At 39.0% G+C, this 17,065-nt stretch overlaps 1 protein-coding gene across 1 annotated transcript in view; it reads right to left on the bottom strand.

Moving 5' to 3' along the window:
• The window catches only part of LOC124619465 (oxysterol-binding protein-related protein 6-like), a 261,036-nt gene that overhangs the window by 157,505 nt on the left and 86,466 nt on the right, over positions 1 to 17,065 (bottom strand). The window contains exon 8 of the mRNA XM_047145864.1: positions 3,405 to 3,554. Coding sequence (XP_047001820.1) covers positions 3,405 to 3,554 — 150 coding nt within the window. The remainder of the gene's footprint in view (positions 1 to 3,404; positions 3,555 to 17,065) is intronic.

Genomic DNA, 17,065 nt, shown 5'->3' with positions numbered 1-17,065 from the left:
AAGTCAATAAGATGATGAAAATGATGTGGCAAAGTATTACAAATAAAAAATTACATTTAAATCAATTAACTGAATAAAAATAATAACCGAACACTTGTGATTAGGTTTAGAAATAAAACAAATTTCATTGCACCTCACAAGATTCTGACCCATGTCCTTCTACACAGCAGGTTTAAATGGTAGCCATCGCGCTTTGTTGCAATATTGGGTTAAGTAGTTATATCTATAACTGTGATGTCTCAGTCGCAACAATGAACTGCAGCCTTCAAAAATTTGGTATCGCACAATATTGTGTGCGAAGCGTATCTAATGTGTAAGCCAGTCTCTGTGATTATAATAACTGTATATGTGATGATGAATCACATTTTGTGTGAAAGTATCCATTATTCTCCATATGAAACATGTGTACTTCATTAGCATCATTGTTTGTGTTATTTTTTATGTAGTTATCGTGTGTGATGAAACACGAAATAAAAGTGTCAGACCCATGATTCAAGATCCAAACACATCAAGAAGAAAGCTGGACAAGGAATTGGAAGTGAACTGACCAACTGATGTGACAATTTGGTACTGATGAATGCTTCGGGTGTGACGTTGAGCACTAATTAATAATTTCAATCTGACTATATCTTGTTCGTTATCCTAAGAACAGAAGTTGCAGGATATCACTTAAGCTCTATATATCTTCCTGGTTCTAGAATGTCCCAAATTTTGCTGTGGTAGTCTTCTTCCTGCACTACCACTGTAGCATTTCCCTTATTTACTGGAAGAATTAGAAGGTTTTTATCAGAATTTAAATCAGGAGAGCTTTCATCTCACCTTTCATTAAGTTACTGCCATGTGGTTTGCATCTAAGCAATATTTTGGCTGATTCTATGTGTATTTTTATCTGCAGACGATTTAAGTGGAAAAATGGATTCCAGCTTCAATATTAACAACAATGTCTTTCACTGGTATTGTAGACGGTGTGACTGTACAGTTTTTCTCCTTCTTAGAGAGAACCCTGTCAGACCTAGTATTAACAGTAAGACTCATGTCTGAACTTAGGAAAATCATTATTCTCTTCATTTTTGACCACTCAAATTTCTCTTTCTGCCTATTAACTGATTGAATATGATGAAAATAGTTGCAAAAAAATCATATTTAATAACAGTACCAACATTCAGGAAGTATAAGACGGAGTATTATGTATGCTCTGAATAAAGCATTCAAGTCCAACAATTAAGGCACTCCCCAGCCAATAAACAGAGTACACACATTAAGGCAAAATGAACATGTAGCATAATGAGATCATTGTCAAATTTTAGTCAGTACTTTATAAGCCTAAGTTAAAAGTAGCTGAAACACTTGCAAGTTTGAAATTTTCTTTGAATATCAAAAATTAAGCAACATTTATACTGTGAGAGAACCATTATTTACATTTTTATATACATGTAAAAAGGATATATATATATATATATATACATATATATATAAATAATGGAAGGAAAAATTATATATAAAAACAAAGATGAGGTGACTTACCGAACAAAAGCGCTGGCAGGTCGATAGACACACAAACAAACACAAACATACACACAAAATTCAAGCTTTCGCAACAAACTGTTGCCTCATCAGGAAAGAGGGAAGGAGAGGGGAAGACGAAAGGAAGTGGGTTTTAAGGGAGAGGGTAAGGAGTCATTCCAATCCCGGGAGTGGAAAGACTTACCTTAGGGGGAAAAAAGGACAGGTATACACTCGCACACACGCACATATCCATCCACACATACAGACACAAGCAGACCTGTCCTTTTTTCCCCCTAAGGTAAGTCTTTCCGCTCCCGGGATTGGAATGACTCCTTACCCTCTCCCTTAAAACCCACTTCCTTTCGTCTTCCCCTCTCCTTCCCTCTTTCCTGATGAGGCAACAGTGTGTTGCGAAAGCTTGAATTTTGTGTGTATGTTTGTGTGTCTATCGACCTGCCAGCGCTTTCGTTCGGTAAGTCACCTCATCTTTGTTTTTATATATAATTTTTCCCGCGTGGAATGTTTCCTTCTATTTTTATATATATATATATATATATATATATATATATATATATATATATAATGGAAGGAAACATTCCACGTGGGAAAAATTATATATAAAAACAAAGATGAGGTGACTTACCGAACAAAAGCGCTGGCAGGTCGATAGACACACAAACAAACACAAACATACACACAAAATTCAAGCTTTCGCAACAAACTGTTGCCTCATCAGGAAAGAGGGAAGGAGAGGGGAAGACGAAAGGAAGTGGGTTTTAAGGGAGAGGGTAAGGAGTCATTCCAATCCCGGGAGCGGAAAGACTTACCTTAGGGGGAAAAAAGGACAGGTATACACTCGCACACACGCACATATCCATCCACACATACAGACACAAGCAGACATATTTAAATATGTCTGCTTGTGTCTGTATGTGTGGATGGATATGTGCGTGTGTGCGAGTGTATACCTGTCCTTTTTTCCCCCTAAGGTAAGTCTTTCCGCTCCCGGGATTGGAATGACTCCTTACCCTCTCCCTTAAAACCCACTTCCTTTCGTCTTCCCCTCTCCTTCCCTCTTTCCTGATGAGGCAACAGTTTGTTGCGAAAGCTTGAATTTTGTGTGTATGTTTGTGTGTCTATCGACCTGCCAGCGCTTTTGTTCGGTAAGTCACCTCATATATATATATATATATATATATATATATATATATATATATATATATATATATATATATATATATATATATATATATATATATATATAAGCTGAAATATGGACAAGTATTGTGTTGAATAAAATAAAATTTAAATATTACTAATAATTCAATGTAGAGAAGAAAAATTATGTGATATCCCTGAAGAGTGGGTAGATAAATCTTTGAAATTCCTCATTTTAAATAACAAAATACTATGGTAATAGCTTTGTTTTAGGTTTTTTTTTTTTGTCATTTAGTAAGTACACTAGAAGTAGGGATATTGCTTTAGCAAGAGGCGTGTTAAAAAGGATAAATGCATTAAAAGAAAGCATGTGGCTTCAGTTGCCACTGAAGAAGTATTTTTTGTGAATTTGTGAAGTTTTCTAACATTGAAATAAGTATCTAACTGCCATGAACTTTTAAATCAATTACAATATCTGTAAATTACACCCAGAGTCGTCCAATAATCTGAACATTTATGCACCAATTTTTAATGTCTGGTTTGCGCAGTTTCACTACAGCAGAATTTCTCTTAACAGTGAGCAGCAAACCAAGTATGAAAGAACAGTTGGCAATAAGGAATTTTAATGTAAGAGAATTTAATTGTTTTGTTGCAGAGGAGAAAATTTGTCCTGTGTCCTCTCTGCAGTTGTAAGAATGGAAAAAGGAAATGAAAGATAAGAAATGAAAAACAACACTTACAGATAGTGGTGAGGCTGACTCTGGGTCTGTATTTTTGCTTGGACTTGATCCTGTAAGATCTACAGAGCTGCCTTTAGAACTCTTCTTTTTACGCAATCCAAATTTTTTTCGGTCTTTCTTCACATTTGGTGAAAAGCTTTCTGTGGCAATCTAGAAACCACACAACATTAAATTAGGGAAAAAACTAATTAGTGGGAAAAGGTTACTTGAAAGTTTCTTTATTAGTAAGTTATGAGTTTGAAAAACAAAACTGTGAGTAACAAGTTAATGTATGAATTGGCTCAACATTATCAAGCATTCTTGTTATCTGTTAATGATAATTTCCCAATACAGTGCAGATTTTTGCATAGTGCAACATACAGCACAAATGGCAACAGTAATAACTTTTGGCACAGTCTGTAAAAGCTCTAAAGCAAGATGAAGTTCCATAAGCATGGCTTCAGAAAACATTACAGGTTCACTTTTACAATCATGATAACATAACTAGTTTGTTGTTACCACTAAAAGGTTAAATTGTGTTACAATAGACATCAAATTTGACGGCCTATTCCTTCTCCCACTATATCGCCTCTTGAATACCGAATGGTCATTTTACACAGCTATAAATCAGTTTGTTCATATACATTGAAATTTAGTGACTGAATAACTTTAAAACTATCATGGAGTTCTCCAATGACAAAAACCTGTCAGATGTAGGATATTTGCCATTCCTGCATACAATACAAAATTCTGACAGAATAATATACTGGTGTAATTCTACTCTCAGATGTGAAGCAAGCAAGAGTAATATAACACTGTAGGAATGTGGATTCAAGTGCTATGAGAACCTTCAGTGCATCCGCCTCTCTTTTTGTTTCAACGACTAAAAAAAAACGTTTTGAAGCCATAATTACAATTTAATTTTACTGCAATAATGTTAATGTAAGAGTTAATATTGCATCCCATACTTCCACTCTACCAAAACATACAAAAATTATTCCTTTTTGTGCAGTGTTACGCTAACAGATTAGCCCAATCTGAGATCGTAGTAACAAGGAGACAACAGCAAGCTACGTAGATACATGCAGTACTACTAGCTAGCAATTAGCATTTAAGCATTGAATTTAGATGAAGCCTGTATTATTGTTGGCATCCACAATGCAGGTAACAATAATGATGACAGTTGCCACAGTAAATGTAGCAGAGTTTTCAACAGGTTACTAGAGTGTCTACCTATTTCTACAATTACTGTTTTAGTTTGCAAGTTATATGTTGTGTGCCAGACGGTACCTAGTGTACCATTGTATGAAACATGAGAAACCTTGCCAGATCCTACAACTATGTTTGACATACCTGATATATTAGAGAAATGGCTTCTCAAAGTGTGCCTCAACACTGTATGAACAGCTCCATTCTCCTATATCAGGTCTTAGTTATTTGACATCATTCATTGTGACTATCATTTTGGACCTTTTGTTCATGGGTCCCTTGGTTTTTAAGAATAGAAAAGAAGTCATCTAGGCAAAGTGAGGCCCAATTCCACTGTCTGTATGACAACATGACCACAGATACTGTTACGAACCAGTGATAAGCTAAGATGCCCTGTGTCTAAACTTCTGTGTCACAATATCTGGAAACCCTCATGCAAATAAACAGTTCCAGACTAACCTGCTGTAACTTTTCTCGAATTTTCCTGAGGTATCAGTGCAACAAGCTGCCTGGCAGGGAAGAATTTGGGCTTTCTGTATCTTGAAAGATTCTGGCATGATTCACTCAAAGTAGGATCATGCCTTGAAAGACCTGGACTTGCTATTCCATTCTAAGCTCATACTAATACACCCATTTCTAACCACTAGTTATATCTTCTCATGACTGGCAAGAGGCCTTTTGACAATATGCTGTAGCATTTCTTGATACAATTCAGTGTTTCCCTTCTCTTGTGCTTTAGTGAAGTAGGTCACACACTTAGAACAGATTTTCACTCATGCCTGTGAAGAGCTCTGAAAATATTGGTGAAAGAAAAACTCTAATCATTTAGTTTCCAACTTTCACAGATCACGCGTCATTAGATGGTTCAGGCAGTCAATGTTTTCTTCTGCAAATGCAGTTGACAAATTCCATGTATGGTCAAACTTTCAACAGTGACCCATTTCATTTAGATCCTGTAAACCATTCCCATCAATGTACTGTTAAACATAGTACAGAAATGCACAATACAGACTTTTCAAGCACTGTTGATGGTTTAATACACACTTAAAATCACAGAAATTTATTGCACAAAAATAATCACAAGACAACCATTCAGCATCACATAAGAACAAAGAGCTAACTGTGATTCCTACCCTCTATGGCAGGGGCCAGCAAACACTGCATGCGGTTCATGAGCGCACAGCATTGTACATGAGTACTGCTTATATTCAATCGTAGACTGGAGCAGGCCCTGAGGCATGTTAACAGCGCTCAGGTTGTGACAGTGTAATACCAGCCTTAGCTGCCAAGTTGATGAGAAGCGATTACTAGATACGGTTGGCTATACACTGACGGAAAGCCAAATTGCAACATCAAAATTTTTGCACCAGTCACACAAGAGTGGCACCAGTAGTGCCACTATGAGGATGTAACTCAGGTTTGCTTTAAATAGACACTGTAATGGTCATGAGTATTAGTTACCTTTGAAATTAGATGTGCAAGTTGATGTTATTCAAGAAAGCCTTTAAGGTAACAAAGATGTCATTATCAACACCTCACCGAGTTTCAACGAGGTCATGTAATAGGGCTACGAGAAGCTGGATGTTCCTTCTGCAGCATTGCAGAAAGACTTGGCAGGAATGTAGGCACTGTACATACTTGCCATCAGTGGTGGTCATGGGATTGTGTGGTAGCAAGAAGACTAGGCTCCAGATGGCCATGTGGCAATGCCATCTTGTTCGGTGTGTGGCTCTGGTGCATCGTACTGCAGCTGCAGCGGCAATTTGAGCAGCGGCTGGCACCACGGTTGCACAACAAACTGTTACAAACTGGTTACTTTATTGGTTTACAAGCCAGATGCCCTGTAGTGTGCATTACAATAACGCCAAACAACTGCCATTTACGACTTACGTTGTGTCAAGCAAGAGCTCATTGGGGAGCAGGGTGTTGTGTTGTGTTTGGGTCTGTTGTGTTTTCTGATGAAAGGTGGTTCTACCGTGGTGCCAGTGATGGCCATGTTGGTTAGCAGGAGGCCAAGAGAGTGCCTGCAACTGACCTCTCTGCATGCTAGACACAGTGGACCTACACCTTGAGTTATAATCTGGGGTACAACTTCGTATGACAGCTGGAGCACTCTCGTGGTTATCCCATGTGCCCCAACTGCAAATTCGTACATTAAGCTGGTGATTCAACCTGTTGTGCTGCCATTCATGAACAGCATTACAGGGGGTCTTTTCCAACAGGCTAAATGCTCACCCATATACTACTATACAACATATACTTCTATACAACACGTTCTACAGTTTGTCGACATTTCCTTGGCCTACTTGATCGCCAGATCTGTCCCCAACCAAGCACATGTAGGGCAGCATCAGATGAAAACTCCAGCATCACCCACAAATACACTAACAGTCACTGTATTGACTGACAATGTGCGACAAACTGACACCTGGCACCTGTATGACATAATGCCTGCTAGTTTGCATGCTTTTCATCATTCCGGAGGTTACATTGGCTATTAATGTACCAGCAGTTTACATTTGCAATAGCTTATCTCACATTTACATTAATCTGTGAACTTTCAATGTTAATCGCTTAAAAATGTTACCTAGAAAAATGTATTCCCAAAATTTCATTACTCTACATTAATTAATTTTTGGTGTCGCAATTTTTCTTTCCATCAGTGTATCACAAGCAACAGAAAATGCTGTGCTAATCAAAGAAACAGAGAAATGGAAATTTGACATCACTTAAAAAGGTATAGGAATATCAAGTTTTCCTCTGTGCAGAATAATGAAAATTTAAAATTTTTAATATGTGGTTGTATACCCAACGGTTAGCACGTTTGTTATAGAACACCACTTTAACATTTTTCACAAGGATGAATGAAGCTTATTTTTGGATTCTGATTGGATGGGGAAATTAACTCAGCTTAAAAACAGAGGTCAGATGACCCTTGATAAATCTGATGTAAGTAGCTTTTGTCATGAGAGATCTACAATTTTCTTTCAGCATGTCTCATTTAAGTGACGTAGTATTTTATGCAGCACTGTTTTCAGAACAACAGCAATGACAGTCCAGCGGTAAATGGAAGTCATAAGATAGCATTTAACATCGCAAGAGCTGGAAAACAATTTGCTGATACTGAGTTCATAAAAGAGTGTATTAATGACATTGCAGGTCTTTTGTGCACACTGAATGTAAAAATATTTTAAGTAATCAGCCTTTCTCGGCAGACTTGCATCACCACATGAGTGACATGGCTAGTGACGTTAACTCTTAATTAATAAGTGAAGTGCAGGACTTCATTGCATTTTGCAGCACACTTGATGAGTCCGCGGACACTTCAGATACTGCGCAATTAGTGATTTACGTCCAAAGCGTGGACACTTATCTGCTCTATCACTAGGGCAGACATCCTAAAAACAACTGAAGAAGCAGTCAATTCTGTTGATTTACACTAGGAACATTTGGTATTAATGACAACAGAAGCAGTACCTGCAAAGAAAGGGAGGTGAATGAGATTTGATGGATTGACAAGAAAGAAGCTGATCACTGCATTTTGCACTGAGAGATACTCTTGAGGGGTGTGGGCCAGATCTTGCAGAAAAAATTGGGTGACAGGTATCCCAGTGCATGTCTTAGCCAAGTGACAGAGGATGTAGGATCATTGTGCAAGGGGTTTACGAAGCAGGATCATGTTGTGGTAGTGGGTGTAGCATGAAACAGTACTGATAGGGACAGGGCTACAATACTGAGTTTGACCAGGTAAAAATAGCATCTGCAATGAACCATACAAATGTTGGCTTGATTCCTGCTTTCATGTGGTATGACCAGCCCCAACTGAACAGTTGTGTCAGAAGGGTCAATATGGAGCAAGATCAGCTGCTTCGGGTGGCTACTTTGTCAGGCATAGGTTTGGTTCCTGTTGATAGTATTGGTAGGTGGGACTTCACAAGACATGGCCTGCATCTAAATAGGGAAGGGAAGGGTAAACTGGCTGCGATTATAGCAAAATCTTTAAGGTGGAGCACTGAAACTCATGAGAGTACTTTTTTAGGCTAAGATCAGTGTCCTATAACCCTACATTGATTGAAATTAAGCTTAATGAGCAGTTCAGACAGGCAGGTACTGGAGATGTGAAAATATCACAAGATTCTCATAACAGTAGAGTGAAAAAAAAGTTAGTATGTCACAAGATTCACATAAAAGCACAGTGAAAAATAATGTTTATATATTGCATCAGAATATCAGGGGATTAAACAACAAAGTAGATGAGCTTCTTGTTTGTTTAGAAGATTTAGAAATTGAGGGTGGCATAGATGTACTATGTCTCTCTGAACATCATATTGCCACAGGTATGAAATGGTAAATGTAGGTGGATATAAGCTTTCAGCACATGTAAGTAGGGACATGATGGAGAAAGGAGGAGTTGCCATACACAGGGTGTAAATTTTAAGTTGACAAACCAGAATAACTCGAAAAATAAGCTTCACACGAAAAAATGTGTACAATCCAAAGTTGATTATTTTCGAGGGAGACATATGCTGGTGCTAAAATTAGCCCACCACCCCAGCCCCCTGGGGGTGGGATGGCAGGTAACTTTAAAATTTCAAATGGGAACCCTAATTTTTTATTGCAGAATCAGATTCTACATAAAAATTACGTACATGTTGTCTTAAACATTTGTTTTGATTCTTGGTAGTTGGCACTGTAATTCAAAAAAATCCATGTTCTCATTTTTGCGTGGAAAATGGTTACCGATAAATAAAAAATTCTTAATTACTTCGTAAATTTTGATTTGATAAAACTAGAGTTTTACAAATGTTGACCCAAATATTAATTTTTCCCATAGATTTGGGTAAGTTTTGTTTGTTTCGTGGTCATGAGGACACGCAACTTTTAATTATTAAACAAATCATCTGACTAGTTAAATAACTAACTAACCAAATATCCTACTTACTAACGAGTGAACTCATTAACTAAAAAGCTAACTGACTCATGAACCTAATTTTTTATTAGATTCGGAGTAATCACTCTTTGTTCGTCGAGAAGTCTCACATCTGAGGTTCTTGATTAATTTGAGTTATTTAGTTTTGGGGGGAAAAACGTAGAAAATGACATTCATAAATTTATTGACTTAACTCACATTGTTCACACCTTCATTTTATTTCGGAATATCGCGGCTGTTACATCATTTACATTTTTAGAATTATGTACGATAATCGATATCCCACTTAGCCCTGATCGATAATCGATACTCTTATCCAGCTCTTTCTGAAGAGTGGCATAATGTTTCGCAGTGCCGCCGATAGATAGCGCAGGTATGAGTAATTCGCCCTTTCTCATAACAAGACTGGGCTTTATAATTTATAAGTATTAATGTAATAAATGCACTGTATTTTTTACCTGTCTGAGCATTCAGACAGCAATACACAGTTTATAGTGGTGATGTAGATTTGACGACCTCGTGTGACTGCATTCGCGGGTTTTGCTCGCTGCAGTCGCATTTGACGCAGAGTTAGTTTTGCTGGGCGGAATTACGCCACATGGGCCGCTGCTCGCTCATAGGAATTCTAACTCTACCTTTCTCGACACCCCTTATCTTTCCTCTCTTAAGATTAATAGGTGGCATATGTCATTATGAATTATCTTTCTGTGGAAGTAAAAATTGATATGATGTGGATTTATGGAGAAAGAGGGAGAAATTTTGGTGATGCTGTCGCGCTTTATGCACAGCGTTTTCCTGGCCAAGTACTAGCACGGTCCTCTTTTGTTCGAGTTATTAAACAATTTACTGCAGAAGGTAGTGTGAACCAGAAAAAAAGAACCCATGCAGCTGCTGTTGGTGGACAAAACAATCAAGTGGCAGTTCTAGCTGCTGTGGCTCATAATCCACATGCAAGCACAAGAGAAATAACAAGCCAATCAGGAACTTCACACATGAGTGTTTGTAAAATCCTGAAGTTCCCCAAATTTCATCCATACCATGTATCCATGCATCAGGAACTACATGGCGATGACTTCCAAAACCGTCTAATGTTTTGTCACTGGGCAGTTCAGCGGATGCAAACAAACCAAAACTTTTTTGCCAGAGTACTTTTCTCTGATGAGGCAACATTCACAAAGCACGGCAAAGTTAATCACCATAACATGCATTACTGGAGTGAACAGAACCCACACTGGATTCAAGAAGTCAACCATCAGCAACCTTGGTCAGTTAATGTTTGGTGTGGTATAATTGGCAGTAAACTGATCGGTCCATATTTTATCGACAGTTATTTGAATGGCAGCAAATATCGAAACCTACTTGAAAATCAACTTCCAGATCTAGTTGAAGACCTGAGCATCGAACTTTGACAAAACATGTGGTTTCAACATGATGGTTGTCCAGTGCATTATTCATTAGTAGCGCGCGATGTACTAGATCGACTTTAGCATGGTCACTGGATCAGCAGGGCAGGTCCTGTGAATTGGCCAGCCAGATCACCTGACCTTACCTCGCCAGATTTTTTTTTATGGGGTTATCTAAAAGATATCCCTATGAAATCCCCAAACCACCTTCCCTACCCTCTGGCTCCTACCCTTGTAACCGCCCCCGGTGTAAAACCTGTCCCATGCACCCTCCCACCACCACCTACTCCAGTCCTGTAACCCGGAAGGTGTACACGATCAAAGGCAGAGCCACGTGTGAAAGCACCCACGTGATCTACCAACTGACCTGCCTACACTGTGACGCATTCTATGTGGGAATGACCAGCAACAAACTGTCCATTCGCATGAATGGACACAGGCAGACAGTGTTTGTTGGTAATGAGGATCACCCTGTGGCTAAACATGCCTTGGTGCACGGCCAGCACATCTTGGCACAGTGTTACACCGTCCGGGTTATCTGGATACTTCCCACCAACACCAACCTATCCGAACTCCGGAGATGGGAACTTGCCCTTCAGTATATCCTCTCTTCTCGTCATCCGCCAGGCCTCAATCTCCGCTAATTTCAAGTTGCCGCCACTCATACCTCACCTGTCTTTCAACAACTTCTTTGCCTCTACACTTCTGCCTCGACTGACATCTCTGCCCAAACTCTTTGTCTTTAAATATGTCTGCTTGTGTCTGTATGTGTGGATGGATATGTGCGTGTGTGCGAGTGTATACCTGTCCTTTTTTCCCCCTAAGGTAAGTCTTTCCGCTCCCGGGATTGGAATGACTCCTTACCCTTTAAAACACACTTCCTTTCGTCTTCCCCTCTCCTTCCCTCTTTCCTGATGAGGCAACAGTTTGTTGCGAAAGCTTGAATTTTGTGTGTATGTTTGTGTTTGTTTGTGTGTCTGTCGACCTGCCAGCACTTTCATTTGGTAAGTCACATCATCTTTGTTTTTAGATATATATCTAAAAGATAATGTTTATCAGGAAATGCCTACCACTCATGAAAACATGATGCAAAGAATAAGAGATGCTTGTGCTGCAATTACACCAGACATGTTATCAAGATGTGTGCAGGGATTTACAGCATGAGTCAATAAACGCATCGAAGTTGGAGGTCATCAATTTGAACATTTGATTTCATAAAACGGTGAGATTCAAGGTTCAAATGGCTCTGAGCACTATGGGACTTAACTTCTGAGGTCATCAGTACCCTAGAACTTAGAACTAGTTAAACCTAACCAACCTAAGGACATCACACACACCCATGCCCGAGGCAGGATTCAAACCTGTGACCGTAGCGGTCACGTGGTTCCAGACTATAGCACCTAGAACCACTCGGCCACCCTGGCCGGCGAGATTCAAGGGATGTATGGACAACAAGCAGGCCGAAAGTGAGAGGCGAGGGGACTCACTGGAAACAAGCACCCCGCAATTCATTTACTTGCAAGTATTTGCAAATAATCAACAATAAAACGAAACTAATCTTTCCTTTTCAGGACCACCAAATCTTAAACGGGAACATGTTCATCTTTAGTTAGCAAGTGGGTTAGTCTTTTCCTCAGTTAGTCTTTTACTTTGTTTACTCTGTGGGTTAATGAGTTTACTCGTTAGTAAGTAGGATGTTTGGTTAATTAGTTGACTAGTCAGATGATTTGTTTGATAATTAAAAGTTGTGTGGCCTCATGACCACGAAACACACAAATCTTATCTGAATCTGCAGAAAAAATTAATATTTGGATCAACATTTGTAAAACTCTAATTCCTCTCTCTCAAACCTCAACCTATGGGGAGAGTTGTAGTTTTAGCGAATCAAAATTTACAAAGTAAATAAGTTTTTTTAAAAATTTATCTGTAACCATTTTCCACACAAAAATGAGAATATGGATTTTCTTGAATTACAGCGTCAATTACCCAGAATCAAAACAAATGTTTAAGACAAAATGTACGTAGTTTTTTATGTAGAATCTGATTCTGTAATAAAAATGGAGGTTCCCATTTGAAATTTTAAAGTTGCCTCCCACCCCATACCCAGTTTTCCCCAATAGACTGAAATATGCCATTGTAAAACCATTGCATAATACGGGGGATACGTTGGATGTCAACAACTACCGCCCAATCTCTCTTCTGACAGCTCTATCAAAAATTTTTGAGAAAGTAATGTATTCAAGAGTAGCCTCCCATATTTGTAAAAATAAAGTACTAACAAAATGTCAGTTTGGGTTTCAGAAAGGCTTTTCAACAGAAAATGCTATATACGCCTTCACTGATCAAATATTAAATGCTCTGAATAACCGGACATCACCCATTGGTACTTTTTGTGATCTCTCAAAGGGTTTTGATTGTGTAAATCATGGAATTCTTTTAGATAAGCTAAATGATTATGGTTTGAGGGGGGCAGTGCACAAATGGTTTAATTCATACTTAACTGGAAGAATGCAGAAAGTTGAAATAAGTGGTTCATATAATGTTAAAACACCAGCTGATTCCTCAAACTGGGGGCTATCAAGTACGGGGTCCCACAGGGTTCGGTCTTAGGTCCTTTACTGTTCTTGATATACATTAATGACTTACCATTCCACATTGATGAAGATGCAAAGTTAGTTCTTTTTGCTGATGATACAAGTATAGTAATAACATCCAAAAACCAAGAACTAAGTGATGTAATTGTAAATGATGTTTTTCACAAAATTATTAAGTGGTTCTCAGCAAACGGACTCTCTTTAAATTTTGATAAAACACAGTATATACAGTTCCGTACAGTAAATGGCACAACTCCAGTAATAAATATAGACTTTGAACAGAAGTCTGTAGCTAAGATAGAATTTGCAAAAATTTTATGTGTGGCCATGGATGAGAGGTTAAACTGGAAGCAACACATTGATGGTCTGCTGAAACGTCTGAGTTCAACTACGTATGCTATTAGGGTTATTGCAAATTTTGGTGATAAGAATCTCAGTAAATTAGCTTACTGTGCCTACTTTCATTCACTGCTTTCATATGGCATCATATTCTGGGGTAATTCATCGTTGAGTAGAAAAGTATTAATTGCTCAAAAACGTGTAATCAGAATAATTGCTGGAGCCCACCCACGGTCATCCTGCAGACATCTATTTAAGGATCTAGGGATCCTCACAGTAACCTCATGGTATACAGGGTGTTACAAAAAGGTGCGGCCAAACTTTCAGGAAACATTCCTCACGCACAAATAAAGAAAAGATGTTATGTGGACATGAGTCCGGAAACGCTTAATTTCCATGTTACAGCTCATTTTAGTTTCGTCAGTATGTACTGTACTTCCTCAATTCACCGCCAGTTGGCCCAATTGAAGGAAGGTAATGTTGACTTCAGTGTTTATGTTGCAATGCGACTCATTGCTCTACAGTACTAGCATCAAGCACATCAGTACGTAGCATGTATGAGACAGGCAAAATTCCCTCAGACTTCAAGAAGAATATAATAATTCCAGTCCCAAAGAAAGCAGGTGTTGACAGATGTGAAAATTACCGAACTATCAGTTCAATAAGTCACAGCTGCAAAATATTAATGTGAATTCTTTACAGACGAATGGAAAAACTGGTAGAAGCCGACCTCGGGGAAGATCAGTTTGGATTCCGTAGAAATGTTGGAACACGTGAGGCAATACTGACCCTACGACTTATCTTAGAAGAAAGATTAAGGAAAGGCAAACCTACTTCTCTAGCATTTGTAGACTTAGAGAAAGCTTTTGACAATGTTGACTGGAATACTCTCTTTCAAATTCTGAAAGTGGCAGGGGTAAAATACAGGGAGCGAAATGCTATTTACAATTTGTACAGAAACCAGATGGCAGTTATAAGAGTCGAGGGGCACGAAAGGGAAGCAGCGGTTGGGAAGGGAGTGAGACAGGGTTGTAGCCTCTCCCCGATGCTATTCAATCTGTATATTGAGCAAGCAGTAAAGGAAACAAAAGAAAAGTTCAGAGTAGGTATTACAATCTATGGAGAAGAAATAAAAACTTTGAGGTTCGCCGATGACATTGTAATTCTGGTGTAGACAGCAAAGGACTTGGAAGAGCAGTTGAACGGAATGGACAGTGTCTTGAAAGGAGGGTATAAGATGAACATCAACAAAAGCAAAACAAGGATAATGGATTGTAGTCGAATTAAGTCGGGTGATGCTGAGGGAATTAGATTAGGAAATGAGACACTTAAAGTAGTAAAGGAGTGGGGAGCAAAATAACTGATGATTGTCGAAGTAGAGAGGATATAAAATGTAGACTGGCAATGGCAAGGAAAGCGTTTCTGAAGAAGAGAAATTTGTTAACATCGAGTACAGATTTAAGTGTCAGGAAGTCGTTTCTGAAAGTATATGTATGGAGTGTAGCCATGTATGGAAGTGAAACATGGACAATAAATAGTTTAGACAAGAAGAGAATAGATGCTTTCGAAATATGGTGCTACAGAAGAATGCTGAAGATTAGATGGGCAGATCACATAACTAATGAGGAGGTATTGAATAGAATTGGGGAGAAGAGGAGTTTGTGGCACAACTTGATTAGAAGAAGGGATCGGTTGGTAGGACATGTTCTGAGGCATCAAGGGATCACGAATTTAGTACTGGAGGGCAGTGTGGAGGGTAAAAATCGTAGAGGGAGACCAAGAGATGAATACACTAAGCAGATTCTGAAGGATGTAGGCTGCAGTAGGTACTGGGAGATGAAGAAGCTTGCACAGGATAGAGTAGCATGGAGAGCTGCATCAAACCAGTCTCAGGACTGAAGACAACAACAACAACAACCTACACTTTATATATGTATACCTAGTGGAAAAGTTCATGATGGGAGGGATCCTCTGTGGTATACAGTCACTGTAAAGAAACTTCTACAGAAATAGAAGCTATTGCATAACAGGTGTAAACAATGCATATGCTTATAAATAGGAAGATGCCGAATGAAACATATTTGGCTGTCAAGAGGGTCATAGATAAAGCCTCTAATGAATGCCGTGACAGAATATTATCCAAGGATCTCTCACAAAACCCAATGAAATTCTGGCCATATGTGCAGGCTTTTAGTGGTAGTATAGTTGTGTGTCCAGATACTCTTAGATAAGACAGGGGCTAAAACTGAGGGCACCTAAGCAAAAAGATAAATGCTGAACTCTGTTAATGTAAAAATCCATCAATGAGCCCTGGCAGACCCATCAGTACCCACCAACTGCCATGTCATCCTCTGCCATTGGAATCACAGGATGCCGTATGGAGGGGCATGGGGTCAGCACACCACTCTCCTGGCTGCTGACAGTTTTTGTGAGCTGAATCCGCTACTACTTCATCAAGGTGCTCCTCAACTGGCTTCTTGAGGCTGACTGCAATCTGTTTCAGACCACTACCAACCAAAGATTTCTAGCAGTAATGGTAATTGAGCTCCATTCACAAATGAAAATCAATGGGTATTGCACCAATTTAATTCTTGCACCACTGCAAAGATGACTGATATAGATATTATGTCAGTGGGAATCTTAGAACACAACATTCAGCATTGATTCTGTAAAGATCAATCACATGGAACCCAACTTGCAAATTTCTCACGTGACAGCCCGAAAGTGACTGATAAAGGCAGTGAAGTAGGTGCAGTATTTCTCAATTTACAAGAAGCATTTGACTCAGTAACACATTTATGTGTATTACCAAAACTATTATTGTATGGCGTATCATGCAAAATTTGCGACTGGACTGAAGTTTTTTAGTAGGAGGATGCATTATGTTATCCGGGATGGACATTCATCATCAGATGTAGAAGTAACATCCGCCTCCATAGTGCAGCAGTAGCGTTACTACTTCCTGCGCAAGGGGGTCCGGGTTCAATTCCCAGCAGGGGACTGGGTGTTGCGTGTCCATCATCACTGACATCCAAGTCGCTGAAGTGGTGTCAACTAAAAAGACTTGCAATACGGCAGCCTAACCCCGAAGGGGATATCCCGGCCAATAAATGCCATACGATCATTTCATTTCGTAGAAGTAACTTCAGGTTTGCCCCAGGGAAGTGTGTTGGGACCTTTGCTGTTCATGTTGTATGCTAATGTCCT

Source organism: Schistocerca americana, chromosome 6 (assembly GCF_021461395.2).
Source record: "Schistocerca americana isolate TAMUIC-IGC-003095 chromosome 6, iqSchAmer2.1, whole genome shotgun sequence".
In the NCBI taxonomy this organism is placed as follows: domain Eukaryota; kingdom Metazoa; phylum Arthropoda; class Insecta; order Orthoptera; family Acrididae; genus Schistocerca; species Schistocerca americana.
The sequence above is the reverse complement of the archived record's forward strand: the minus strand, read 5'-3'. Positions and strand labels throughout refer to the sequence as shown.